The 14,829-nt window shown below is 40.1% G+C and overlaps 1 protein-coding gene across 1 annotated transcript in view; it reads left to right on the top strand.

Moving 5' to 3' along the window:
* Positions 1-14,829, top strand: part of MGAT5B (alpha-1,6-mannosylglycoprotein 6-beta-N-acetylglucosaminyltransferase B) — a 676,434-nt gene that overhangs the window by 627,464 nt on the left and 34,141 nt on the right. Inside the window, exons 15-16 of the mRNA XM_069200246.1 lie at positions 608-682; positions 12,843-13,096. Of these exons, the coding sequence (XP_069056347.1) occupies positions 608-682; positions 12,843-13,096 (329 nt within the window). The remainder of the gene's footprint in view (positions 1-607; positions 683-12,842; positions 13,097-14,829) is intronic.

Genomic DNA, 14,829 nt, shown 5'->3' on the forward strand with positions numbered 1-14,829 from the left:
AAAATACATACATTTTCGTCTTAGAAACACACTTTTCAATGTTGGCGTACCCGCAAGGGTTACATTGGCTCTGTAAGAAACTAATGAATTCAACAAAAGCAGGAGTCAGTCCTGGAAGGACTGGAGTGAGTGCCAGACATCAGAGTGAGCTCTATGAGGTTTGAACCGAGTTTCAAATTTTTTTAATTATTCATTTTTATACTTGTCTTCTTCGTAATAATATTATTTGTTATTGTAATTTTTGTTGTTATTATAATTTTTATTATTATTATTGTTATGGCCATTAATATTATGGCTATTATTATTGCTGTTGATCTTAACAACTGCGCCAAACAAACATGATTATTAATATTATTCCTTGTTTATTTGTATACTGTATTTCATGCCCATGCCTGTCTTTTCTAAGGCATGTTAACTATTGGCTTTTCCATAACTCAATTTAGTAGTTCTCACAAGCAATGACAATAATTCTACACCTGATGGTATGAGTTCCACAAAGGCTTTGGAATGAAATTCATAGGGCTAGATTAAACTTCACAAAAACAGGACTATCCTCATGAGCGCAAAGTTAATTTGTTCTGGATATCTCACTGTTTCCTTTCTCTAGGTGGATCCGTACCTGCCGTTCGAGTACACGTGCGAGGGGATGCTGGAACGGATTCATGTATACATCCAGAACCAGGTCTGTCCCTCCCTAGATCAGTTTTCATTCAGCATTTATTCAGCAGGAATCCCCTTCCCTCTGTAATCATGTGTCCTTTTGACCACAAAAGACCATCGCTGATTCAACTCTGCCGTCAAACATGCACAACTTTCTCCTGGTGACACCTTTAAATATTTGTTAAATATGTCTGTCAAAGCAACACCCACCTGTGAGAAATTGTATATTTTTAATTCTTCTGGGTACTGAATTTTACTTTGGGCGCCGTATTTATGGCACCATCAGATTTTGATACCAATATGGTGATATCTTTTGATCTTTAAATCTTACCCTGCACAGGAGAAAATCAAAGGCACGTCAATCTTTATTCGGTTCATACAATAAATAAACCCAGAAAGACCAGTCAGTAAAAAGCAGAAAAAACATACTTTAGCAGCAATACAATATCAAACCTTCAAATGAAGAATCCAGGGACTCATAATTCAAATTATCCTAATAAGTTAAACGTTCCTTTCTTGTTGGGTTTGTAAGAAAAAACACACAACCGCAGCACACACTGTTAAATCATCCCACCAACAGAGACATGAAAATGGTTAATTTATAATTAATAGTAGAGTACCAATAGTGGATTTGAAAATTTGCTTGTCCCATGCACAAAATAATAAAAAATGCAATGTTGATTGTATTGATATCCCATCACAAGGGCAAAGTAACATTTCCTTATTCCAGTGCCCTCGTCTAGGAAATGCCACCATATCATGGACTATTGCTTAATGAAAACGTATTATGCTAAATCTATAGTATGAATTTAAAACATTGAAAAGATAAATTAAATTTGAATTCCATCAGTCTCACGGTTGGCTAGATAACCTCTGACGTTTAAAAAAAACTTAATTTATACTCTCTCATGTTCCGTTACCCATAATCAAAGCCTCTACTCCATTTTTTGACTATCAGGTTATCATGTATGAAACTCCTAAAAGAACAGATTCATCCAGCTTGTTTAAGATATCTTTAATATTCCAACGCCCTGGAATTATGTTGGTATGATCAAGGGCAAGAAAATGTTATGTTAAACAAAGTCTCCTTTTTAATCCAGACTGCATACCAAAGAAGGACTGGTTTTATATATAAAATATCTTCAAAATGGGAATGTCCTAGCTCTTTAAGGGTAATGAACTCAGAGGCTGAATGTGGGAATGCAAGTAATCGTCTGAGAAATGTATTTTCTTGTTTTTGAATAACAGTGTTTGTAAAAAATCTCCATAGTTCTGTCCCTACATGGACCCAGCAAGACACTTAGGCCCAGATTTAAGAGGGCCTAGCATCATCTAACAACACATTAGTGTCATTTTTGTACGCTAATGTGGCGTTAGATGGCCAATAATGCAGCGCCGTATTTACAAAGTGGCGCGATGCATGCATTGTGCCACCTAATAACCCCCTTAGACCATAGTATGCCTGCGCAAGGCATAATGTATGCGAGGGGGATGTTCCCCCGTTGGGGGGGGGGATGTGCAAAAATGGCGCAAATAAATCTAAGAGATTTCTTTGCCTCATTTTTTCCGGCATTTTTAATGCCTGCTCAGAGCAGGCCTAAAAGAGGGGCATGCCATTGTTTTCAGTGAGCCTCTATGTACTGTTCAGGGTTAGTGACACAATTTTGGAGCTAACCCTGAACAGTACATCAATAGCGCCAGAAATCGCCCCCTACCATGTGCCATGGTGCTCCATATTTACGGTGCACACATGGTGGCAATAGGGGGGCACAAAGGGCTACAAGAAAAGTGGTGCTACATGCAATGTAGCACCACTTTTCTTAAATCTGGCCCTCACTTTTATATATAGCCAACATTTCTCTAATGGGTTTGGTACCTGAAGTGCCATCCCCATTAGGAAACACAGGACACTTTCTTGTAATTAGGATCAAGTTTATTCCATAATCACAACCTGGCCCCTCCCCTTCCCGATCTATATCCATCCACCTTCGTATCTCCTCATAACTGTTCTCTCCATCCTCACATTCTAGATTACATTCCCAACATTCTTAAACTCACATCATAAAACACCTCTTTCCCTTCCAGTTGTGTAAACGCTTGTGAATTAATAAAAACTAAACAGTACACAGCATTGCAATAAACTTAAGAATTGTACAGCATATACATAAAATAAGTAACAGAAATGTGCATATACAAAATCCAAAACATTATGATCTTACATAATCTTTTAGGTACAGAGGAGGATTATGGGACCTCTGTACTCTGTGAAATTTCTGTCCTCTGACATCACCTACTCCTACACTAGACTCAGACTCTTTACATATCTCTCTGTCCTCCCTCACTCTTCTCACAGTTTCAAATCCCACCCCTTCAACACACATTCATTTCCACTCTTCACTCTCAACTCCTCATCAGTTATAAACACTGCACCTGACAAAATCTCCTCACACATTTTAGCATTATACTCATTTTTCTTTTTATAGAGAGCCACTCTCCTAAAAGTCCACCTTTCACCTCCTTCCAGAACAACTGAATATCTGCTAACTTTATGGACTCTGAAAGGGCCCATACATTTTGTTAAACCGCTTCCCACTCACCCAGATTTAACTTTAATCCAATCTCCTTTCTCAATTTTGCTGGTTGAATTATCATAGTGAGTAGAATTAACACCATTCTTTACTAACCCACTACCCGATGAGCTTAATCACTCCTTTAACCACATAGATACCATTTTGGTTCCAGGAGACCTCCCTCTCATCTCTTGAAATGGACATTTTTGAGAAACTGAGTGCACAGTCGAGCAACACTCTCAAATCATATAATCAACTAATTATTTGACAACAACGTTGCTCGCTATAGCCATCTGAATGGTACCCTTTATCAACCGATTGGCCCTTTCCACCATTCCATTTCCCCATGGATTATAAAGAGAAGTACATAACTCCACAGTGCTTAACTCCACACAACTTAAGAAACTGCCCCATTTCCAAAAACGCCAGATGAGTACCATTATCCGTGATCAAAATAGACGGAATGCCTTCTTCACGAAATATAAGACCTAACTCTTCTATTGTCATTCTGGTGGTTACATCTCTCATAAATTTCACAATTAACCACTTAGAGTACACATCTACAATCACTAGAGCATAACGCAAATCACCTGGTAACTCATGCAGTGGACCTATGAAATCTAGACAAATAGTGGCCAAGGCTTACCAGGATCAGCAATATGACCCTCAACAGCCTCACTCCCAACTGTAAGTCTTTTCTCACTTTCTTTACAAACCATACATCTCTCAACCCACTCAACCACTTGATTATCTATACCAGGCCACCAAAACTCTCATTTCAAATGTTTCTTTTTAACATTTTGCCCCAACTGATCTTCATGACACATTTTGATTAACTTACTCCTTAACCCTGTAGGTGGTACAAATCGATCTCCTCTCATCATCACACAGTTCCCAAACACACTTAACTCATCCAATATTTTAAAGTATGTTCTTGCAGCTAACGGGATCACACTCTCCCTTGAAGCTCCATTCCATATCATCTTCATTACCACGGATAAAACAACATCACCCTCCATCTCACCTTCCCACTCACACCTGGTGAAAGCACCTAATGCTGAATGTACTGCATACTGTAACCATATTGGTGTACCATCTCTTTCTTCACCATCACAAGCATTTGAATCACCACCTAAATCCAACGGAACTCTAGAAAGACAATCTGCCTGAACATTTCTCTGGCCATGAATGAACTTCACAACATACATATACTCTTGCAGTCTAGCGGCTAATCTTGCCAGTCTAGCTGAGCCTTCACCCGCACCTCCAGGTAGTAACACCTTCAATAAAGAATTGTGATCTGTTCTTAAATAAACTTTGAGCCCCACAAGTAATTGCGGAAATATCCAATACCCCAGGCAGCTGCTAAAGCTTCCCTCTCAATCACCGAATAATTACTTTCAGATTGTGTCAAAGAACATGAGGCAAAAGCAACAGTTTTTTCTGTTTTTCCATGTACTTGTGATAACACTGCCCCTAATCCAGAAGCACTTGCATCAACTGTGATAATAGATTTCATCCTTATGTCAAATGCATATAAGATATTGGCCTCACACAACTCTTTAATAATGTTTTCAATACATATCTGTAAATCTTTCAACAAACTTTGCATAATACTCAATCATGCCCAAAAATGACCTTAACTGCTCTTTGTCTGCAGGACATTGCGACAATCTAATGGCATCAAGCAAGTCTTGTATTGGTTTGATATCTCTCCTTCAGTAACCGAATAATCCAAATAATCAATGTTCTTTGCCATGAAAAAACACTTTTCGTTTTTAGCGTTAATCCTGCTTCTTCTATTCGTCATAAGACCTTCAACATAACATTATGATGATGTTGTTCCATGTCCCCAAAGACCAAAATGTCATCTTGGAAGTAAAGCACATTCTCCATGCCAGAAAATAATTTTGTCATCATGCTCTGGAACACACTCACTGCTGATACCAAGCCAAATGGCATTTGAGTGAACTGAAATGTTTCTTCCTTGGTGATAAACCTCGTAAGAGCCTTAGAACTTCCATGCAACTGGACTTGATGGTATGGATCCTTTAAATCAAGTTTTGAAAAGTACTTGCCACCTTCTATAGTCATCAATAGTTCATTAATATTTGGTAAAGGAAATGTACCAGTGATTACATTGTGATTGAGTGATCTCAAGTCCACACAAAATCTCAATTGGCTGTCCGCTCTTTGTGTGATCACTACCGGAGAAATGCAGGGAGATGTCTCTATTGGTTCAATGACACCTGATTTGAGCATACCAGCTAACAACTCTTTAACTTCTTCACGTACCGCCATGGGCACCATCCTCACTTTATGTTGCTCTGGCACCTCATTTTCCTTCAGATTGTTTTTATGCACATAACCTTTAAGGCATCTTAAGTTATCTTTAAATACCCCTTGTGCACTCTCAACAACACCATGTAATGACATGTCCTCTACTACCATGACTTGAATGGGCGACTTGGATTAACCACTATGTTAAGATCGTACTGATGTACCCATCCTAAAATGGCTGGACCATCAGTCGACACATAAACTTTCCCAAAGACATCACATGAACCAAATTTGAGGTTTACTTGTAAATATCCCAACATTTCAAAGGCCTCTCCCTGATATCCCCCAGGATTAATACCTTTGGTAAGTAAATTAACCCCACTTCAATGAGTTCTAAAAAGATTTTCCGGAATTATGGTGTACATCGAACCTGAATCAATCATGAGTTTGACCTGACACCCACAAATTTCAAATACAGTCATCGGCCTCTTTGAACGCCTTTTCTCATATAGAGAGTCCATTGACCATTCCCTACTATTAGGATTCTGTCCACATCCGGACCTGAAGTTGAAGTATCGACAATACCTACTCTAAATGTAAAATTGTATTGTTTACTCCCTTCATTGCACAACCTAGCAAAATGGCCCTTGTATGCACACCTCCTACACTCTCTGTTAAAAGCATAACACTTTTTAGAATTGGAATTGCGGTAGATGCTCCCACACCAACTACACCCTTTATCTTTACTTTGGAATTTTTTCTTATAGTCAAGATTATTCTCTTATTAGGTGTTTTTCTTCATAATGTTGATATTTCTTTCAGGACTAATACTATTGTTCCTCATTGTTGCAACATCAGCTATAACTCTACCTCTATTGTTGAGTTCTTTCATACATCGCTGTGACTCTTTATTGACCTTAGCCATCTCAACTGCTTTTTTAATGAAGAATCTTTAGCTGCCCATAATCTTTCTTGTACCTTCTTGTCTTTATACTGTACTATGAGTTGGTCATGAATAAGCTCATCTGTCATAACCCCAAACCGGCATTTGACTGATAGTTCTCTAAGTCTAGAGACAAACTCTTCTATATTCTCGTGATCTGCCTGTGGTCACGTATACATTTTTTTACCTACCCATAATTAAATTGGTTTCTTTAGCAAGTCTGACTTCTAGTCTTTTGAGGACCTCTATATAAGCATTATCTAAAGGTTGACCATTAGGTCGTAAAGCTACAGGCAGATATTTAAATGTTCTCTGACCTTCACTGCCTGTTTTGCTCAATAAAAGGGCCTTCTTTATACTGGCCGAGAACTGTTGACCATCCAAAGCAAGAATGTAGTTCTCGAACCGCTCTATCCAATCCTCCCAACTTATGACAGGAACCCCTGGTGAATTAAGAAAAATCGGAGGAGGACTAATTGCATTGTGTGCAGCCATAGTGACTACTATATTTACCTCTTTTTTTTTAACAACAAATGCAACTAGTATTATTACAAAGAAAAAATATATATTTGTGGATTTGAAGTATAACAGGTGTGCCAATCACCATAAATCAGCACTCATAGTACTTTACACATACAGCACACAAGAGAGTATATGGATGAAAGGTGTTCTAATCACTGTAAATCACTAGACGCTAGACTGGTCATAACTCTACAATTCTAGATTCACTCCGTAAATATGTAGACAACGACAAATTGAGACTGTGGAAATCAGCACAGGTGTGCTGATTGCCGATCCTTACACAGGCGGGCCGATTGTCGATCCCTCTCCTCGTTTGTTTATATTATAAAACATCTCCTCATTCTGAGACGTGCACTATGAAAATCAGCACAGGTGTGCCGATTGCCGATCCCTTTCCTTGATTGCTTATAGAGCGTCTCGTTGCCCTGATGACCAAACCAACAGGCGCGACAATCGCCAATCCCTTTTCTTGATTGCTTTTGGAGCGTCTCGTTGCCCTGACAACCAAACCAAGATGACCCCCACGCTGTCACATCGATTACCGTAGATACACACTTGACGTCACTGGAAAGCGCACGAGAAACCGCTCGAGCTGCTCCAACCATCAATGAGTCTCTTCCAGGCTAAGATCCTTGAATAAATGTTGAGACATCACGATGCAAATACTCAATAAAAGCTTCTTCACCACATGACAGGCAGTAGGAAAATAAACGGTCAAACCAGGTTGTGATATGGCGCAGGTCCTCACTTGCTGCAACTTGTCACCAAATTGAAGTGCCGTCCTCATTAGGAAACACAGGAAACTTTTTTTAATTAAGATCAAGTTTATTCCATAATCACAACCTGGTTTCTCCCCTTCCCGACCTACATCCATCCACCGTCGACTCTCCTCATAACTGTTCTCTCCACCCTCACATTCTGGATTACATTCCCAACATTCTTAAGCTCACATCATAACAGTACCCAACTTAACTGCAAATCCAAGTACCCTTTCTGTTGTATCAAGTTTATTTGTGCATGTTCTCTATACCTATTGCATGCATCTATGGCCGTAAACTGAATTATCAGATATGAGAATGTTGAAGTTCTCATTATGGGTATGCCTTTAATATGATGGAGCGAGTCTTTGGTCTTCCCTTTCCACAGATTATTGTGAAACTTTGCTTAACTTAATAACTTAATCTCTCTGTCCCTTTCATATGTATGTATAAAAACATTAATAAGATGCTGGGGCAGTTTGTGACAGCAATACAACATTGTCAGCATATAATAATGTTGGGTTCTTACAGTAACTCACTGTTGGCTGTACATTGGACCTGAAATTCTCTATCCACCCCATTCATGTAGAGGGAAAAGAGAAAGGGAACACGGGCACATCCCTGCCTTATGCCTCTATTTATCTTAAAAGCCAACGTGCACTCGCATCTGGGACCATATCGTTCCCTTGCCATTATGTTCCTTTGTGTCTGAGTTAACAATGCAAGTATATTGCCCAGTGCTCCTAATGATTTTAAAGTTTATCACTACTTATTAAGTGGAGATGTACATTTTAGAAGTGATGACAACGTTGGGTTGGAGGGAAAGTGAGGTGCTTGAGAAATTACCCTCTTGCCAAACATGGCTGAAGAGAATTGGCGGCTGTCATGGTCTACGCAAAGGACCAGTAATGCCAAAAATTAGCATGTAAAGGAGGAACCCATGTAGGACATGAATCTGAGTTGGCAGTGGAGTTAGCAGACCATCACAATGACGTTCCTGAACTACTTTCTAAAATGTTGTTTCTGATCTTTAAAAGCCTGTTTTGTTTGAGACACTTCTTTCACCCATACAACAATGCTAATGTTTTTGACAATGTAAAATTTTTAGTGTTATGTTCACTATGTCACATTGAAAGAAAAGAAGTAGAAAGAGCCAGCTAAGCGCTCTATCATGGCTATTCCTTGTCCACTGCGGATTGTGCACTTGGTCACCTGGGCTTGAGCTGTGGTGCTCACCGTTCCCATAAGGCTCATGTATTTGTGTTACAGGACCTCAGCTGCTTCACTATTGATTCCCTCTCTCCTTTGAGTGCACTGTAGCAAACCCCACTCAAGAGCTGGGAACTAGGAGAAACATGCTATGGTTTGTCTTGTCAGTTTGGAAATGGCAGTGTGCAAACTGTGATCTGACCCTTTCCCGCCTGGAAATAGGGAGAGCATGACTCCAGGCAACTGCTGGAGTAACTCTACCTCTAGTGTGAGAATTGCAATGTATCACCTGCAAGCTTGGTGAAAGCAGAAGAGAATGGGCGTCTACAAAGGAAAAACGTTGAAGAAAAAAATTGTACAGTTGCACATGGGTCTGCCTTTTCACAATGCTTGACTGTATGTATGCGCAGGTTACTTGTTGGGAAAATAGCCTTTACAAACTTCATGGCTCACTCAGTAGTATGCTTGGGAAGATGCTCCTAGCTCAGCTTTACAGGCGTAGTATTACAGAGTTTCGTGAATACGGGAAAGTCACAAATCTGCACCTCCGAAGAACAGTAGCTATGCAGCTGCAGCTTTAAAGTTCCCTTCATGAATCGAGCAGCTAGTTTGCCCACTTTCAAGAAAAAAATAAGGAAAAAAATACAGTACTGATAGTAAAAAGATTTATAAAATGGGAGTGCACACAGTGTTTCAAGGGAGGAGAGGTGCCCTTACAGCTTGAGCTGCCCCGACCTTACAACTGGGGAACTACATTTGTGTCTGGCCTCAGTTCAGTATTCTGTGATTCTGGGGATAGCACTAAGGGCCTCATCATGAAGTTGCTTAGTAGTTACCCCATCAACATAAGTGGTTCTTACTGGCTAAAAATGTACTCATTGTTATTGACTCAAATCAGTTAGTCAAGTCAAGGTTAGTGTAACTCATAAATCCACTCAAAAATTATGAATTGGATCTGATGAGTTGAGTTTCTCTCAAATATAGGCACTTAGGGCCAGATGTATGAAGCCTGTTTGTATTTCATAATGGTCCTGATCAGTATTTTGGGCCATTAAGAAATGCAAACTTGGCTTTTCTAATGTAAAAAGCCCTTTAAGAAATAGCAAAATGTGATTTCTACCCTGTAGAAATCGCAATTTGCGATTCCCAGAATAGGAAATTCAAATAGGGATTTCGTATTTGCGTTTATTATTCTGATGTACCATACATTTCCAAAAAGGGAGTTGGGCATTTTGGAAATGCAGTTACCACCGGCTTGAAGTCATTGGTAACCAGGTGCAATTTAAAAAAAAGCACCCCAAGGTGCTTTTTTGTAATTGCAATAGAGCACACACATGCCCCTTAGGCATATGTGTGCTCTTCAGGTGCACCCATATTTTTGGGGTGCACCAAGGGGGCCTTTTTCCCATTGCCATCCCTGGTTTTGCATTTCCTAAAGAGCGATTTCTTAATAAGAAATTGCTCTTTAGGAAATGCAAAACCAGTCCATTGACTCAATTGCAATGGGATTTCTTAATACTGATATCCTAATAGGAATCGCTGTTAGGAAATCGTTATCTTTGCATTTCTTAAATAGAAATTTCTATGAGGTCGTTATTTAAAAAATGCAAAATGAAATGTACAGAAATAGAGATTTCCAAATAGCGAGTCCTACACAGAAGGAATCTCTGTTAGGAAATTGCAGTTTAGAAAATGCCACACCATTTGTTCCTATGGGCCTAAAGGTCCGTAAGTATGAATGGTTTTGCATTTCCAAATTTGTGATTTCCTAATAGGAAATCACAAATTACGAAATGCAAAACCCAGGTTGGCTATGGGCCTACCACTCCCCGTGATGCACCCCCCCCCAAAAAAAGTGGTGCACATGTAAAGCGCACAAATGCCCTAGGGTCAAGTGCACGCTACATGGCACTTTACTACATTTTGGGTGCATTTTTGTAAAATTGCACATGGCTACCAACGACTTGGAGTTGATGACAATAGCATTTCCTAAATGCTGATTTTGCATTTTAGAAAGGCTTTGTACATGTGCTTAGGAAATCGCAAATAGGAAATCTTTCTTTCTTTCTACAAGGTAGGAATCACTTTTTGCGATTCCCTATCTGTCTTTGTACATATGAAAAGGCAATTTAGCATTTCTTAACAGTATGAAATTGCAATTCTGTCTGTTAAGAAATACTAAATGCTTTTGTAATTTTGCCCCCCTAGTGACAAAAAGCTCCTTGTGGCCGGAGAGTTTGGAAGTTGTGGCATCACAAATTACAAACAATGCTCCAGAGTAGTAAAACGCTATCAAGCAATTTCTTCCATTTGGTATATTCCTCAGGAATGCTGCTTCCGTGGAAAGACCTATTTCGAAAACAACACATTTAGACAGGAGGAAGTGACTACATAAGACACACAGGCCCAAATAACAGTTTCTCAGACATGAGACTCTTCTAGTGCGTTACGACCCCAGATGGAAGGAGGTCGAAGCATTGAAGACAAACAATTCGAGAGTGATTAGAAATGACTAGAGTTGTGAGTCAGAGGAACAACTCGACAACTTAGAGTGGTAAGGAGACACAGAGAAATGACAAATGAACCTACACAGGGTTGCGTATATAGAGAAGCAAGTGAAAGACGATGTAGAGTGGCGAGAGCGAGGGAGGACATGTGGATGGTGGACAGTGCCATGAAACAGCTTGTTACATGGGTAATGTAGTCTTTGTTGGGAAATGTAGCATTAGATTGGAACTATGTAGTAGAATGTAGGCATGTCATATATGATTCTGTTCTAGAATGAATGAATGTGAGTAGGGGCACTTTGTAACACATGCCTTGGGGAGCAGTTGTGGGTTCCTGCTGTTGATTGAAACTTCTTTTCTTGGATAATCATCAAGAATCCAATCAGCTCTAGGATAATCTTGGATAATCATCAAGAATCCAATCAGCTCTAGGCTAATCTTGGATAATCATCAAGAATCCAGCATATCTTTTCTTCAAGCTAACGAACGCAGCTGCACAGTGTAGAGCTTCAGCAAGGTATCCTTGTCTCCCAGACTGCCCACAGAGCCCAGCACGTGTGTAGAGCTGCCCCTCTGGCTATTCATTATTCTTGGTAGACAGGCTTTATATAATTCAGGCAGGCCCTCTGCCAGGGTCAGAGTGGGATGAAAAATAGGCCTGGGCACCCTAATAAAAGTGGCCCACAATTGTGGAGTATGCCTTTTCGCATTACAGTGATTGGGTGTTTTAAGTAGTATCAAAATAAGGAAGAGGTGGGGTCTCTGAAAGAAGCATGTCCAAAAAACCGAAACTGAATTATCTCAGTTTAGCTGCTAAGATATATGAAGTAGATATTGACACTTAACTTTTGTTTTCTTAACTCCAGGGAGATAAAAAAAAATGTAAACATCGCCAGCACTCCTTGGGCATGGATACCTTCACACAAGTGAACCACAGCTGAATATCATTGAGTTCACTTCTGTTCAGGCCCACGGTCACTTTTCAGTCTAAATACATGAATGTGCCTGTAGCCAGCCCAAGTTAGCTTTTTATATCAATGGCTGGCCCAGCGGGGGCTGTCATTGATGCCTCCTGCCCTGTTGGTGAAAGGAAGGTAACAGAAGCCTATCTACCTCCTGATACAGGCCTTCAGGAAGGCCAATTAGGCCCCCACTGGGCCGATGGTGCATCTGAACAGCAGAGCTGGATCTCAAATCGGACTCCACTCTGCCTTAAAAAGAAGCCCCCAAATGCAACTCACACTGGCCCATCGGCCACTGCCTGAGTACCCTCCTTACCAATCCGATCCTGCCTCTGCTTAGAGCCAGCATGAAGCACCCAGGCCTACCCATCCTTCGCCGGCACGAGAACATCATTTCTTTTCCTGATTATTGGTTTGTTGTTCCTTCCTAGGATTTCTGTTCCAGCACACCAAGAGAGGCGAACGACACAGGAAAAGAAACAATCCCTCTTCCAATGCTGAACAACGCCACAGTCCTAGTGTGGCCAACCAATGCGAGCAGCCCTCAGGTCTGGCCCCCGCCAACGTCCATGCAGGTGTGGCTCTCTGGACCAGGAATGTCCTGCATCGAGACCTGTCAAGAGCACGGGCGGACCTGTGAGCCAGCATTCTTCAGACTCATCAACAGAAAAAATGCATTTCAGCAGTAAGTTTTTCTTTTTTCCAAAGCATATCACATTGAGCGGGTAAACAACATATTGGTTTTTGAGGAAGAGGAAAAAACTTGAAGACAGATGTACGAAGTACTTATTTTGCATTTCCTAAATAGCTACTCCTTAGAAATCGTTAATTAGGAAGTGCAAAATGGTATGTACAAAAATAGAGATTCTGTAATAGAGATTCCTACAGTGTTGGAACCACTATTAGGAAATCACTATTTAGGTAGTACCAAACTATTCGTTCCCATGGGCCTAAAGACGCATAGGTAAGAATGGTTCCTAATAGAAAATCGCAAATTAGGAAATGCTAAAGCAAGGGTGACATTCAGTCTAAGGTCCCCCCTTGCTGCATCACATAAAAACAGTGGTGCATATGTAAAGCGTACACATGTCCTAGGGGCAGGTGTTGCGCTTTACTGTACTTTAAAAAAACATTTTCAGGTACTTTTTAAAAATTGCACATAGTTACCATCGACTTGAAGTCGATGGTCATTGCATTTTCTAAATGATCATTTTGCATTTAGGAAGTGCTTTGAACTTGTGGCAATAAATTGCAAATAGGAATTCCTTATTTGCGATTTCCCATTTAAGGAATCGCAAAATGCGATTTCTACAGGGTTGAAATTGAATTTTGTGATTCCCTAAAGTCCTTTGTACATAGGAAAAGGCTGTTTTGCATTTCTTAATGGGCCGAAATTGTGATTCAACCCGTTAAGAAATGCAAAAGTCCTTTGCACATCTGGCCATAGTTGGCTATTCTGATACTTATGGCATTCGTCCTGAAAAGCTTACTCTGCGGAGGCTGAATACCCAAGATGCTATTAAGCCACATTTTTTAAATTTATGTCGCCAAATAATTCAAGCTATGATTACTACTTTTTCTTCCTCGTGGTAGAAGGTAGAGCTTAGGGCTGGGCGAAGAAGTCTCTTGCTGGTATTTTGTGAGACTTTTCACTGCAAGGTTCACTCTTGGGTAAAAAAAAATGCTCAAAATCCAGCAAGTTCAGAAATTGCGCCCAGGCCTATGACTACAGGTTTCTCTTCTTGTCTCTTCATCATAGCACTAGCTTGAGCTTTCTTGAAAGAGGGCCGAGAGCAGTTTTCTGCTCCTGGCGCTAGGGGGCAGTGCATGGCATTGCTGCATTCTTTCCTCCCATTTAGAGTGCAAAGCATGGCATGACTGCGATTGTTTCACGTTATCATAGAGGAAATTGCATGTTCTGACTGCAGGTCCTTCCTCCTGTTATTTGGGCAGAAGGAATTAATGTGTTGACAGTATCTTATCAGACAACCAAGATAAAGCACCTATGTACGATCGGGGATAGTCTTGAATCTCTAGCATGTATGAAGGAATGTGTCCCTAAGTGACACCCAAAAACAATTTAAATAATTAGCATTGCAAGGAAAATAAGCGGAGTCCAAAGCAAATTGCAATCCATAAAGATTTTTTAAAATAATTCAGGGTGCAATACAGGAGGCAAAATATAGTCATTAGTGAAAATGCATATCAAATCAACATAGGAAATTGGCTTAATGCTCAGTACAATGCAGCAAAGAGCAAAACTTGTTTAACTCCAAATCATTAGACAAACTAACAAGGGTTCAGTCCCTAGAGCTGGAGAGTCAGATGATAAAACAGGCTCTCGGCCAAATTGTGCCAACTTTTATAGAAAAATTCACAATGGAAGTCATTGGAAATAACCCAGTCAGTGTAAGGAGA

This window comes from Pleurodeles waltl, chromosome 7, assembly GCF_031143425.1.
Source record: "Pleurodeles waltl isolate 20211129_DDA chromosome 7, aPleWal1.hap1.20221129, whole genome shotgun sequence".
NCBI classification, from domain to species: domain Eukaryota; kingdom Metazoa; phylum Chordata; class Amphibia; order Caudata; family Salamandridae; genus Pleurodeles; species Pleurodeles waltl.